Below are 15,536 nucleotides of genomic sequence, written 5' to 3'. Positions count from 1 at the left end.
CTGGTTTATCAGCATAAACCAGAGACTTTAGATATCCCAAAGAAAATAATCCAGTGGCGTTAGGTCCCATGATCTTGTGAGGCCAATTTACTGACAGCACCGATATTTCCGAAGTGCTCTATACGTTTGGCAAAGAGAAGATTGATTTTGGAAATATATTTCCACAATTTGTAAACGTTGTTGCGGCGTCAGTCTTTCCATGATCATTTGCCAATGCTCACTGATATGAAATGACAAAACAACATGTCATCAAAACAAAACAAATGACAGCTATCCCTATCGAAAGTTCTATCACTCTTAAAAAAACACCCTTTATAAGCAAAATATATATGGTTCAAAAAAATTTTTGTTTAATGTTGTGTTCTTTGTAAGCAGCAGTTTGATGATATGTCAACATTACCTGAGACAGAATAGCAATGAAGATGACAATAATGATGATAATAATAATAATTTATATTGTTTTATTAATACGAAATCATCATTGAACAATATCAGTTATTATGGTATCCCCTCCTGCTTCAACATTTGGTGTTTGATGATTTATCCATATAGATATTTAAATGTGATTGACCAAAACACAGGTTTAAAAATTACTGAATATTCCATATATTGCCTATATATATTTTTTACCTTTCCATATATGTGCATGCAATATATACAAAAATTTACTTTGTGGCACAAGTTGTATACTTTGAAACGTTGGATTATCTTGTCCATTGAACTTAGAATCTTTTGCCATCCAAATGTATGCTTCTTTTCTGCACTGACGTCATGCAGATGTCTGAGAAGTGGTATGTCCTTCCAGATATTGTTTCTGGTGGATCAACAACAGCCAGCACATGGGGAATTGGTACTGCACATGTATCTTCATGTCTTGGCCAATAGAATGATGGGGAAGGGGCATGGGGGTGAAGAAACTTTACAACAACATCTCCTTGATCTTCATCCACTTGAGATACCATTCCAAAATACCACAACTGATCATACTTACAAGCAATGTAACATCCAGGAAAGAGTTCATCTACGGTTACAATAAAACATCGAATCCAATCTTTTACAATCCAAGATGAGGCTCAAGGTTACCACTGGACTTCTGAGTCATGTACTGTACATCCTGTGGTAGTCTACTGTAAGAACTCTGTTGGGGAAAAGATTGTTTCATCACACTGCATCATATATAATGACCTGAAGCATGATGTGAACATGGTTTACAAAATTCAAGGAATAGTTGTGAGATTTCTGAAAGAAAATTTTTCACATGTCAAAAAAATACACTATTTTCGTGACAGGAGTGCTGCTCAATACAAAAAACGAATATGACTTTCTCAACTTGTGTCTGCATGAAGAGGACTTCCAGCTAGAGGCACCATGGTCATTTTTTGCAACAAGCCATGGGAAATCAGAATGTAATGGGATTGGCGGAACAGCACAATGCTTGGCATGAAAAGAGAGTTTATAGAGACCATGTGAGAGACAGATCACAACAGGGGATTTTTACAATTTCTGTGTGGAAAAAAATACAAATATTGCATTTCACTTTATTGAGAAAGGTGAAGTTGTTTAACCCATTTGACACTTCAAAACCGGTTTACAGATGTACAAACAGTTCCAGGCACTAGAAGTTTCCACAATTTCAGACCTCTGGATTCTGCAGGGACCATTGTGGCTAGAAGAATCAGTCAAGATGAGACCCCTTCTTTCACTTACAGTCTGAAAAACTGCCAATCTTTTATTGTAACCGTACAAGAACTCTTTCCTGGATGTTACATTGCTTGTAAGTATGATCAGTTGTGGTATTTTGGAATGGTATCTCAAGTGGATGAAGATCAAGGAGATGTTGTTGTAAAGTTTCTTCACCCCCATGCTCCTTCCCCATCATTCTATTGGCCAAGACATGAAGATATATGTGCAGTACCAATTCCCCATGTGCTGGCTGTTGTTGATCCACCAGAAACAACATATGGATGGCAAAAGGTTCTAAGTTCAATGGACAAGATAATTCAACGTGTCAAAGTATGCAACTTGTGTCACAAAGTAAATTTTTGTATATGCTGCATGCACAGATATGGAAAGGTAAAAAATATATATAGGCAATATTTGGAATATTCAGTAATTTTTAAACCTGTATTTTGGTCAATCACATTTAAATATCTATATGGATAAATCATCAAACACCAAATGTTGAAGCAGGAGGGGATACCATAATAACTGATATTGTTCAATGATGATTTCATATTAATAAAATAATATAAATTATTATTATTATTATTATCATTATTGTCATCTTCATTGCTATTCTGTCTCAGGTAATGTTGACATATCATCAAACTGCTGCTTACAAAGAACACAACATTAAACAAAGATTTTTTGAACCATATATATTTTGCTTATATATGGATAAATTATTTTATAAATAAGCAAGGAAATAATAATACAACAATGCTCAAAGAATAAACAAAAGTGTAGAATTTCGAGTTTGCTTCACTGATTAATTTATAACACATTATTTGAATGATTTTGAGTTAACCAAAATATTTTAATACTCCGGAAGCCATTTCATCCAAATATCAGACATAAGTATATTATATTTGTAGAAGGAATAAAATAACCATAACTTTTATTACTGGGTAAGTTAGAATACATATCCAGGTTAATTTTAAAAATACTTATGCTGGTATTAATTCATTCCCTTTTAATGATAATATAAATTTTAGCAAGGCATGTTTTCGGCAACAAAATCCCGCTAATATTTTTTTTTATTAATTTTTTGTTTTACTAAAAAATTGATATCATGTGATGTCATATTTTTTTCTGAAATGCCTATTGTTTGGTTAATATTGTTGTGAAATTTCAAAGGGATTGAATCATGTGTGAGCGAGATAGATTTTTTTTTGTAAAGCACTGCAGGTTTCAATGAGGGCTTCGGAAATGAAGGACAACGAGAGTTGGCTGAAAGTTTGAGAGGCCATAACTCTGAAACCAGATGAGTTAGAGGCGAAAAATTTTATGTGGTTTCTTACAACCATGGAAGGATTGAATGTACCAAGTTTCATAAAAATCTGAGATGGTGGGTTCCCAAACCTCTTTTTTTTGGTTGAATTGATATGGAATGACCCAATTTTTGAATGCATGTCATTTGAGACATTAATGCCAGTGACAGTGTACAATTGGTTGGTATGATGGTAATTATTATATTTAATAAACAACTGCACCTGTACAAACAAAAAAGCATTAATTAAAAAAAATATTGATTTCTGAGTTTTAGTGTATGATAAAATATGTGAGACTGATGCAAAAATTGGTTATTATTTTTGTTAATGATAGTAATTTTTGTAGCTAATTATTATAATATAAATAACTGCACATATATAATCTGAAAAGGAAACAGTGATTCGATAATAAAACTGTTTCTTGAATTTTAATGATTAAATATATATATATCCTGTTTAACGGAGATTTGAAACAGAAGCAACAAGTGGCTCTTTGAAACGAACCCTTAGAAGTAAATGCAATCTTTCGTACCGAAGGACCATAAGCTGCAAGTTTCGCTTATCACTTAGACTGTATAGTTTTCTTAGTGAACTTTCAGACCTAAGCAACAAGTGACATATGTCATTTGGAAGCAGACCCTCAGTAATCTATTCAACATTTTGAACTGAAGTGCAACAACGAACTGAACATGCATCTTGCTCAGACTACACTGTTTTCTCAGTGGCGTGCATCATGTCGCCTCAGTCTTGTTTGTGCACATGCGTGGTGGATGCTTGCTCACTTCAATGTGACTCCCCTTCCACGTATTGCTTCGGTCTGTATGTTCACTATATTTAACAAAATTGTTTGCTACTTCATCAGACAGATTTAATTTAGGCTGTAAATCACAGAATAAATTGCAAGTATGTACTGTTGTTGGAAAAAGATCAGCTTTTTAATAGAAGGTTCCTTTCATAATCATGAAGGGGCCTCTGGAGCGGAATAAAGTAATGCTGCTGGCTTGTAATAAGAAGGGGACCAAGTTTCAATCCTCAGTGGAGGCAGTGCTTCGATCCCATTTCAAACTGTAGGTCCAGTCCAGATTTATTATTATTTTTTTTCCATTTGCGGCCAGGCCAGGCTTATTTGCTTCTGCCAATGTTTTTTCACAGCCGGGCCAGAAAAAAGGCCTCTTGTGCCCAGGCGTTGACGACTAATTTAAATATCTTTTTTATATTTGACAGCAAGTCTATACGTAATTGAACTATGATTATACCATAGTTGATATATTAATATTAATTAAGGGTGCATATTAATTTACATACGGCACAGTGGTAGCATCCTCGCCTTCTAATCAAGGGGTGCCATGTTCGATACCTGGTGGAGGCACATAGTGGTTTGGATCTCACTTTAAACTGTAGCTCCAGTCCCAATTAGCCTTACTGTGCATAAATCAATTTAAAGATCAGAAAAGCATTTGGAGTGAATTTTTTGGGTTCAAGGCATCTACTTGAAAGAAATAAATTTACTGGATTGTGGCCTCTCAAAGGTTGAGAACCACTGCAGCAAGCAGCCAAAAATACTTCACTACTAGCTCCATGACCAGGTTCAGTGGCCATTTAACCAAATTATACATCATGTACTGGAAAGGCAGAATACAAATAAATTTTACTGAACACAAAATTTAATGTAACGAGATTTGATACTAGATTTTCAAAAGGTAGAGCAGGTTTCTATTTTTTGCTTCGTGTACGTGTTAGTATAACAAATTCAAACATTGAAAATCATATCATACTATTAGGTTCTATTAAAAATACATACAAAACTATTCTAGTTATGTGAATATGATTATACTACATCAATATATTTAATAAGCCTACAGAAATATCAAGACAACACTGAAAGAACCACCCATTCAAAAATGCCACCTTTCTTGAAAACACTATGTCTAGCTATGAATTTCATATTGTAAATTGTATTTAGGAATGAATGTCTATTTTACAGTAGGGAGATAACTAAAACCATTGAACAGGAGAAATACTGCCAACTACTGTATTTTCATTGATTTGAGACATTTTTGTGAAAAAACTCAGTTTTTTTTTCGAGCACTTCCAACTCTAATAACAACAATCACAACCGTAATAATAATAATTATTACTAGTACTAAGGGCACTGAAATGTGTCAGAACTCCATTCTGGCAAATCAGTTCCTGCTGCGACATTGGACTATTTTATTTATTTAATAACTGTACAAAAGCCAATCCTTTGTTACGTAAATTCCTGTTGTAAACAATAGATGAACACTTCTTGTACTAAATTTGTCTCATGAGAAGTCATAGGTTCCAGGCCAGGCATTTCTAGGTGACAGTTTACCATATGTTTCATCTTCTGTTGGATAGTCCTGAAATGCATACCTCAGAAGAGGGGTGAATTTCCCAGAAGCTGGAAGATAAGCTTCTAGAGAATTCTTTCTTATTGCTGTCAGTTGCATACTATGAAAAAATAATGTAATTGTTTCTAAGTGATTTTATTTATATCAATTCTTGATAATCTATAAATGGAAGTAAATATTTCTGGGTAGAATTAATTCTCTTATTCACAAGTTACTATGACGGTTCGTGCACCCATGTTGCCTCGAAGCACCTTATTTCACAAGCCCAGCAATTTCCTAATACTTCAATATAGAACAAAGCACGCAAACTCAAACTTTTCAAAACTTTCTATATTTACTTTGACAAATCCATTAGCTTGCGAAATAAACATCATGTAACGCAGGGTGGTAAGCACTAGGTTAGTCAGTGAAATATAGTAATGTGCACTGTTATGCCGATGACACAATTGTATATATCGACATATATTTAATTTACAAAATGCGATTGCACTATTAAATTCGGACTTGAAAAATATAAGGAAGTGTTGTGAATCAAATGGCTTAGTTCTAAATTCAAATACATCTACATTTACTATTATCGGAAACAATAATCTCCTGATATAAATTAATCTCAGCGAATGTAAAATATTAATTGAAACGCAGAACGCAATATTCTCACAAACAATATGAAATTTGGGCTTGACCATGGATCAAAATTAGACTGGTCTGAACATGTACTGAAACAGTGTGGTAAAGGATATTTAGTGCTAAAGAGCCTTTACACGCTTGTTGACTTTATTTCACCCAAAATTAAATTAAATTTGGTCCAAAATCTTTAATGTATTCTCTTTTCGATTATTGCGATGTTGTTTACAGGCCAAGAATCGCAAAAAGGCTCTCAGGCAAAATTCAGAAAGTCCAAAATGCATACATGAGGTATGTCTACAGATTTAAAAATCATGAACACGTTCTCCCTGTGCTTAATCAGCACAAAATTCTCAACATGGCAAGACGGAGAGAACTGCACAAGACCTGCATTACTTGCAATGTTATAAATAAAAACATCCCGGACTATCTGAGTGTAAAGCTTAAAGCCAGAAGTGAAACGCACTCATACCCCACCAGAAACGCCGCTAATCTCCATATACCTCGCTGCAGAACATCTCTTTCGCAATCTTCATTCAGTTACATGGCACCTAAAATCTGGAATGCACTCCCGACCGAAATAAAACAACTGAACTACAAACACTTTCGTAGGGCAGTATATGATTCACCGATTGATTATCAGAAGCAAAGTAACACTACATATGATTAAAAACAGTTTCCTGTCAATTATTGAAAAAAAAACAAAAAAAAAAAAACTGGACCGAAAAAGCACCTCTCACCTTTCAGAAACATGAAATATTAACATTACAATGAGTTATTTCAAATTTTGTGTTTTCGTCAAAAACTAAATATGGATGCCTCTAAGTATTATTTCTTTCCAGTGAAGAGTGAAAATGTAGACAAAGAGATATTATTTGCTCAACTTTGGTGAAGGATAAATTCACAGAGCATGAACAGCAGCGGCAAGTATTTAGAAGATTTACTTCTGTAGGCTTTAGATAGTTCCTTCATAGGGAAACTTATTTATCTGTACCTTCACTGCCTCTGTTGCGACCTCCTGTTTATACAGAAATCTGTGAATTTAACAGCTCCCTGTTTTGCGACTGAAGGGGTGTTTCATTGCTTCAGCTGGAAATAGAACGCACTGTAGGTACTATGATTGAATATTGTCCATTTGGAGCGAATTTAGAATATAATATTTGGTATACAATATTTGGTATACTAACTAAATTTCCTTCTAATCACGAATCTGTTGTTAAAATGTGGGGGTCACGTCTGGAAATCGTGAAAAAAGCTGATGTAAGTTGAGATTTTTTTTTAAAAAAAAAAAAGCTGTATCGCATTGTCTTACGAACAAAATTTTAACTAAGCTTGCCTAACCTAACCTTAACAGAAATGGTCGTGGGGCCATCCGTGAATGGTTCGTGGGGCCTTCCATCAATGTTTTGTGGGGTTACCCATGCATGGTTCGTGCGGCCACCCCTTCATAATGTACTGATCAGAAGGCCAAAATTAGTTAATCTACCAAATATTAACAACATTCAAGATACTTTCTTACCCTAACCTTACCGGAAAAAGTTTCATGGAGATATCAGTTAAATCTTTTCCCAATGAGCACATATATATTGTAGCTTTGTAGCACAGCGGAAGACGCAATTTTTCTAGAAGAACGCTCGAACACTACCTCTAATCGAAGTTCGCATTCCACATGCTCTTCTATCTAGTCATTCTCACTGTCCAAGCAACTACTAATGTCTGCAAGTAACAAAGGAACAGTGTGGCAATGCTGTAGACAGCCCAACGAATGCCAAACATCACTTGTTCATATCATCAAACATGGTTCCTATGTTTATGTATGGAGAATGATCGCAGTAATGAAGAACGTAATTTTGCAACATATATACACGTAAGTGTACAATTTTTACACGTAACCCCCAAATCTCAACTCCAGATAAGTTACCAGGACTGCATATTTAGTGAGTATAAGAAGTAGGAAAGAAATTCGAGACATTCTTTATATTGTACATTCATACCATCCATTTTTCTTGCATGATATAAATACGTATCTGTATTATTGAAAGTAGTAGGGAGTGTGTAGTACAATTTCAATAGCATTCAATTAACACTTCAAGTGATATTTTAAAAGATACAGAAAAATGTAGTATTTGTATATTTCTAAAATGTATGTAACTTAATGACACCCCTCCCCACACAATTTGCCTTCATTTAATAATGTTAAATTTTGGAAAAATGGACTTTGATTACAAAGCCACCCTGACAACCCTTCAGCCCCCCCCCCCCCCCCCCGGGAGATTAATTCTAGCTACGGGCCTGTTTTCTAAGCTCATGTCACCCACAGTGGATGATGAAGATAATGTTTTCCAGATGGAGCTCCTAGCTCATTTCGACAAGATCGACGATTCACCTTCATATCAACTTCAAATATTAAGTAGAATATTCACCAGCCTTCCGTAACTTTACTGGCTTATTCTACCTGATATTGACAGGTTTTAGTCTACAACAGTATAATGCATAACATAGCTACATAGCATTCAGTGAGTGTTTAGTTACATGGCCAATGGAAGCATACAATAAAATTTAACTATTATACCTGCCGCAAAATTAGTTTGGTATTGAAAGCTGAAGGAACACGCGTCACGCTGTTGCCATATCATGCGGTACGGTACGCAGTGCAGCCTTCTGACGTTGTGTCGAGGAAAACGTGTTATGCAAAGGAACAACAATGATGAAATGTGTTATTGTTTTTCGAGGAAATCGGAATAACAATTACGACAACAATGATGAATGTGTTATTGTTTTCTCTCTTCATTTCCATCTCCGTTACAACATGAACGAATTAACGAAACGAGCATTGTTTACAGGTTACCTTTTCAATCAATTCTGAAAATATTGAATATATACACTTGCAATAACCATTTCTTTCCGAAGTCGCCGTTAAAGTCTGCCAATCTTTCAATTATACCGCAACTGAATTGCACAAAGTCCAGTTGGTGAGGCGTCTGACTTTTACGCGGGAGACCCGCGGTGTTTTGGGGAACTCTTTCAAATATCCTTAGCAGGCCTCCCCGATGGCGTAGTGGTAACGTCGTCGCCTTGTAATCAAGGGGTTCGATAGCCGGTGGAGGCACATGGCACAGTGATTCGGATCTCACTTTAAACTGTAGGTCTAGTCCCGATTAGCCTTCCCGTGCATAAAGTGGACTTAAAACAAGAAATCAATCAATCAAATATCCCTAGCGGCTCCTGAGCCCAAATGAGTACCTGGGGCAAACCTGGGGTAAAGGCGGTTGGTGAACCACATCACCGCATCACCTCCATAATATGGTCGAGGTCGAGAATGTGTGCAGCCCTACCTCCACATCCCCATATGCCTCCATACTTTACTTTATTTTGCGTCCATTATTTGTTTTTGTATGAGAATCCCAGAGATTTTATGACTGTCCTTAAAGATGTTTTCCAACCTTGAATCTTTCCCGAATCTTTCAACGAAACGCGCTGTTTCCCTACAGTGGGATGAACTTTCCTCCTATAATAAGAGTAAATATGGCGACGAATAGCGTCTTGCTGAAAGGTATCTAAATTTGTTACGCGTTTACTGATATTCCTCTTCTTTCCTGGGGTTTCCAGTTTTGAAGCCTCGCATTGATTTATTTCTACCACATTATATTCTTCTTTCCCTATGGTAACAATAGTGTTCTTAGACACGCCGACAGCAGCAGCAGTCCTGTCCAGAACTTTATTTACAGAAATGATTGGACCACCATTGTTTCTCTCTTACTCAAAATATTTGCGCACAGAACAAACGTTTTCCCGCGTTTGGCCTTTGAGAGGAATTCCTCGAGTATTGCCTCCTCTGCTTGACATTCTTCACACAAGCACACGACATACTCAAGCAGAAAATTATGTACAAAAAAATAACATACTAAAACAACACGCTATATACAACAAAGAATACTCTAAATTCAGTAAACACTAAACAAACGGACCGGTTAAAATATCACAGCAACGCAACAAACAACACGTCCTGATCGCAAGAACAATCGCCCGATAAGCGGCAACACCGTGATAAACGTTTTCTGTTGCTAGGTAACCAGAGCTTGGGTGAAGCACTGGGACGATTTTGATTGGCTCGCATACCAGCAACCCACCCTGCCGCAGTAAAGTAGACCCGCTTTCTCCACGTGCTTCCCAAATGTCAATACCAAACTAATTTTGCGGCAGGTATAGTCACAACCACAAATCAAAAGAACACGTACCTTTCGTTCCACCAGTGAGCCTAAATGAAATCAGTGACCGAATAATGCCGAACACTTCCACAGTTAGCAAAGTGTGAACTTTCCCAGTGTTGGGGTCTGGCCGTAGCAACTCCAAAGTTTTTCCTCTCGATACAAGAATTTCCTGCATCTTACTGGCACTGAAATTCCCATGCACAGCATGGGTAATTCCAGTTGCCCTTTGCAAAGTTAAATTATACAAAAACATCTTGCATGTCTAGCAGAGCAATCCGTAATGGACATTCACTCCATCCTTACAGCACCTGCAACAAAGAATAAAGATTCATTATTATGTTATACTTAGTGTTTGAAATTTATACATAAATGTTAAACAGGGACAGGCTTCCCCGATGGCCTACTGATAATGTCACTCTGTGAAGGCACATATTGGTTTGGAATCATCTAATAGCATGAATGACTATGCAATCAATACATTATAATATATGGCACAGACTACCACATCGCTGAGATTTCAAAATTCGGCTAGCAACAGTGCAAAAAAGTTACAATGGCATGCATATTTTTCAATTTAATTATACAAATGATACAGAAAGCACACAAACATTTATTTCCCTCACCTCAATTTTGCTTGATTTTATAATTTAGCAGAGTGCTTTTAAACTGTCCGTGTGAGTATGATTTACAACCTGACCAACTATATGGATGTGGGCATTCTTTAGTTGTTCATGTGTGTCAAGCTAACATTGGTCTGCAATTATTTTTTGTGCGGGCGACAAAATATTTTTTGTTCATCACAGTATGAAGTTGGAAAAATACTGCAGGGTTCCAATATGGACTGGTGTTGCTAATATGTCACATGACAAAAGCATGGAGTTGTATTATGTCCCTAAAACCTAATTTTGTTAGGTTAAGTAAGGTTTAGGGCTGTTAGTATTAAATTTACTTCTTTAAATACTTCCCAACACCTGAACGTGTAACTTCTGGTCTTCAGAACTTTGTTATTCTCACTAAATGGTGACAGTAGACTGGAAGCCTGTCAATGACCAGCGTTTTTAGATAAATTGAACCAGCAGAATAGTTTGACCTATTCATCATCATTTATACACATGATTTCAACAGAAAATAAAATAAACGTCGTAAACATAATTTTTTTATTGTTAGCAACACGGTAACAGTCTGTTATAGGGGAAAACATTTCTTCAATTTTACAGGAGAAAGTACTTACGGAACCAAGTTTCTGTAGACTTATGAAAGGTCGTGGAAGTGTATTCTCCATTCGATCAATTTCATCAGCCAGTAAAACATGTATTTTTCAACATTAATGTCTCTGCGATGCACAAAAGCTCTTGCATCCATTACCTTCAACTATGTGAACAAAATGTTCCATGCTTTCGATGACGTAACCCCTGGTCAGTGTTTCAGATGCAATTGTATTCCCAGAACATGACAATTTTAACTGTTTATCTAACCTAACTTTGCCGTGGGGCTATTTATGAATGGTTTGTGGGGCTATGCATGCATGGTTCGTGGGGTTCTGGAGCTCGGGAAAAAAAAATCTAACACGAAAGTAAGAATTTTTCGGTTAAGATGGTTTGAAATACTGCATACCCACACTAGTCAAGATTTGCCCGCCACATTGCATGTAACAGAAGCAAAAAAGCAATGAACAATAAATACTCGCAATGTGAAAAATTACAATTATTTCAGTGAAAAAAGCAAAATCCCACCTTAAATAATGTTTCACAATGCATAATAGTTAAGTACGAATGTAAAAAAAGACTAATGGACAAGTGAAATGTGTTTTCCCTATACCAACAACACTGCTGTACAAATACTGTGGATCACAGAGGACGAAAATTTTACATGTGTAAGTTATTTCATGTTCTCTACCATTCTACCTAATTTGAGGCTGTTTACCTCGAGAATTACGCAGAATTTGATTTATTTGGTATGACTTAAAATGACTGGACCCCTCTCAGATTCTCTTCATATTTGACATACTTACTAATTGAGGCCTGCTTAATGACGAATCTGAAGTTAAAATTTGTCTGAAACGTCTAGAAATTGCAAAATAATTGCGAACCATTGACGCTAGCCCCATGAACCATTGACGTGTGGTTAGGTTAGGCAAACATAGTTAAAATTTGGTGTCGTGGTAGTATCAGGTACATATATATTTCCTTGTGAAACAAAAAATTTCGCGAAAATCGACGGTTTCCATTCCGAAAACTAACACCTTATTAACAATCCTAACATCAAATTTGGCTGCTGTTGTGGAAAGTCGTTTTGGGTGCTATATTCACTTGCACGAAGCCTTCGGGCTGTTCTGGTTCACAGTAAAGTAACAAGTAAGATAACAGATTTACTTTACTTCGCAATAACACATTTCCGAGAGTTAAAATCAACTGAAAATGTTCATAAACCATGCAAAATATTTCACTTTCTCTAGGGGGCACAGAGGGTCAAGGCAGTGGTGCTAAATCAGGCAGGGGAACAGGTGACCTGCACTTGCCCCCTCCCCTCCCATACCCGTCGTAACATAATACAGTACACCAAGTACTGAGGCCGGAATCTGTGGGAAATTTGGAAATCGAGGGTGTAGAAATAAGAACTTAATTTACATTATTTTGCTATTTCCACGTGTGAGCGCCAAATTTGAACTGCAGATTTGTGATTAGGGGGCCAAAATTAGTGAGTATGCCAAATTTCAAACAAAATGGAGAAATTCCCCGTATTGTAAAATTTTTTTTTATTGAATTTTATATTATTTGAAGGGAACCTGCCTGCCCCCTCAAAAAAAAATTCTTGATAGCACAACCTGAGCCATAATAATCCCCCTTGTTGCCACCCCTCCTCACCAAATAAACATACGATACATATGTTACAAATTTGTGAGAAGCACGTTAAAATTTGGACAATAACAATGTTAAAGCAAATATGATACTATAATGTAAAAATAACATTAAAAACATAATTGTTGATGCGCAACAAAGCAATTTATGAGTGATCAGAGAAAAAATGTTTTGTCGAAACCTGTTTCATCTCTCTCTTTTGTAGATTAAGTTGACTTTTTTCTACAGTTGAGCATTCTTGTAATTCAAACGTCTTCAATGCAATAATGGCATTCAGATGGCAGAGTTTTTTCATGACGTCCGCTAGATTTGTAGAAATTGTGACAAAACCCGAACTGTTCCAAACTCACTTCTCGTAAACAAATAAGGACAACAATAATTTGCCACAGGAAGAGTATCCAGTTAATCATTTTACAGAGTTGCAGTAACTTTTTATAAAATGCTTTGTTTAAGATTTAGTTTTTGTTTCTAATTCGGTTAGGGTAGGTTTTGGTTTGCTGTCTTTTCTGTCATGTTCAATGAACTTTAAGCTTTAGTCATCAGCCTCTCGATCATACATTCTCAGCCCTACGCTCGCAACATTCGCTTTCTTGTCCTGCCTCTGCGTGTGCCTGGTCTTGGGGCTGTTGGAACACGTGGATGCGAGCTGTTCCCTCGGAAGCTATTTCGCAGAATTTAGCCAAGGCATTTAGCAGACGATTAACTGTAGAATATTTTTCCAGTTCGTTATGAATATCAGACGCAATTTTGCAATGAGATTAGGAAACTATAGACTTACTACACTCAAAACTATCACTACGACGCAATTAAACTTTAGCACATAGCAAAAACTCGAAGGAAAACGAATTCGCTCTCTCTCGTAGGGAACAGCTATAGAGTTCACCTTCTGTGGTGGGGGAGGTGGAACCATGAAGATCGTTTAGCTTCGTGCATGGTCGGAAATACTCTGCATCAGGCACTAGAGGGTGGAACAACGAGGGCAGGTGAAGTAAACAAACGTCCAGTCACGGTGAGTTTTCTTCGGCGTGTTGATTTCGGGAGAAAGAAGTGTTCTTATTATGTTAATATAGATAATTAAAATAGCTTAAATGGGCGATAAGTAGAGGGAACAGCCTGTTCCCTCCGTTCCATGGAGGGACGCCACTGGTCAAGGGTACTCCAAATTTCATTAGAATCTGAGATTGCGACCTCTGAATTTGATATGGAACGATTGATTGATTGAGTTGGTGTTTTAAGTTCACTTTAGGCACAGTAAGACTAATCGGGACTGGACCAACAGTTGAAAGTGGGAACCGAACCACTATGTGCCTCGACGGGGACCCCCTTGATTACAAGGCAACGACGATATGGAACGACCCAATAGCGAATTCATTATATACAAAACACGCACACAAACAATAACGTGGCAATCTTTCAATTCTCATGCATAAAAACGATAAGACATTTAATTTCGAAATACAATTTGTGTGGATGTGGATTTGCTAGTGCGCCATATAAATTATAAAAATTCAAGAAACCCTATATTATCGTTACTATACTTATGTAAAATAAACGGGTAATCCAAATCCGGCTTTTCATCTGTGGTATCAACTTTCCCTTAAACATTTCTGTATTGTTAAAAATGAACCTTTTTTTGGTAGTGAAATCACTGCTTATAAACACCAGAGTGCATCAGCAGTAGATACCAAATCAACAAAACAGACAATATTTCAAACAATATTTTAATATAAAAGTAGCCGGTAAAGGACTTACTTTCATATCGACTCCATTCACAGAAACATGGGTAATAAAACAAAGTTAATGATTTTAAAAGTGAAAATACACTGGAGTGTAAGTTATTCTCTTTACTTACGTTAAAGACCACGCTCCTCGATTAAGGATCCAATCGGATACGATCATATTTAACAACATACTTGCAAGGCACGCCACGCCATGTTTCTTCTTCCTCCATGCATGCGCAAGCGCACATTTCCGCCAAAAAAATTCCGCTGGCGTCGAGTGTTTCAGGCACAGATTAAGTATCAGGTTTCACAAAGAGTCTTCTTCTTTTTCTTTCTGACCCTATCAACTGTTAGTCGAATTTAGTCATTTTTCTGAGTTTTTTGCAAAATATATTTAGTTCACTATGCACTTATTTTCAGGGTTGGCATGTTTAAAACAAAAGTGTTTAAAACACTTTGTTTTAAACGTTTAAAACACACGGCTTTGTTTTTTTTACAAATGTTTTAAACGTTTAAAACAATCTGTTTTAAACATGTTTTTTTTACAAGTGTTTAAAACACATTTTGGTGGTAGATATTTTATAGTCTGTGATAATTTTTTTGTTTGGCAACCCTGTTTTTCATTGAATCTGTGTCAATTAATCCGTTCTTTACAGGTCTCACTTATCGCACAACACTTGAGCAACCTTATGTTCTGACGTCACAGGAGAAAGCTTTATAATTTTAGGCTAAATGCCTATGTTGTTAGGTTAGGCAGGCT

At 36.4% G+C, this 15,536-nt stretch overlaps 1 protein-coding gene across 1 annotated transcript in view; it reads right to left on the bottom strand.

Moving 5' to 3' along the window:
• Sf3b3 (splicing factor 3b subunit 3) overlaps positions 1 to 15,030 on the bottom strand; it is a 121,095-nt gene extending 106,065 nt beyond the window's left edge. Inside the window, exons 1-2 of the mRNA XM_083144100.1 lie at positions 14,908 to 15,030; positions 10,225 to 10,505 (exon numbers count right to left, since the gene is read on the bottom strand). Of these exons, the coding sequence (XP_083000226.1) occupies positions 10,225 to 10,450 (226 nt within the window). The 5' untranslated portion in view covers positions 10,451 to 10,505; positions 14,908 to 15,030. The remainder of the gene's footprint in view (positions 1 to 10,224; positions 10,506 to 14,907) is intronic.
• Between the last annotated feature and the right edge of the window lie 506 nt (positions 15,031 to 15,536).

This window comes from Lepisma saccharinum, chromosome 22, assembly GCF_977018435.1.
Source record: "Lepisma saccharinum chromosome 22, izLepSacc3.1, whole genome shotgun sequence".
NCBI lineage: Eukaryota > Metazoa > Arthropoda > Insecta > Zygentoma > Lepismatidae > Lepisma > Lepisma saccharinum.
Note: the sequence above shows the minus strand (reverse complement) of the source record. Positions and strands in the feature narration are given on the sequence as shown.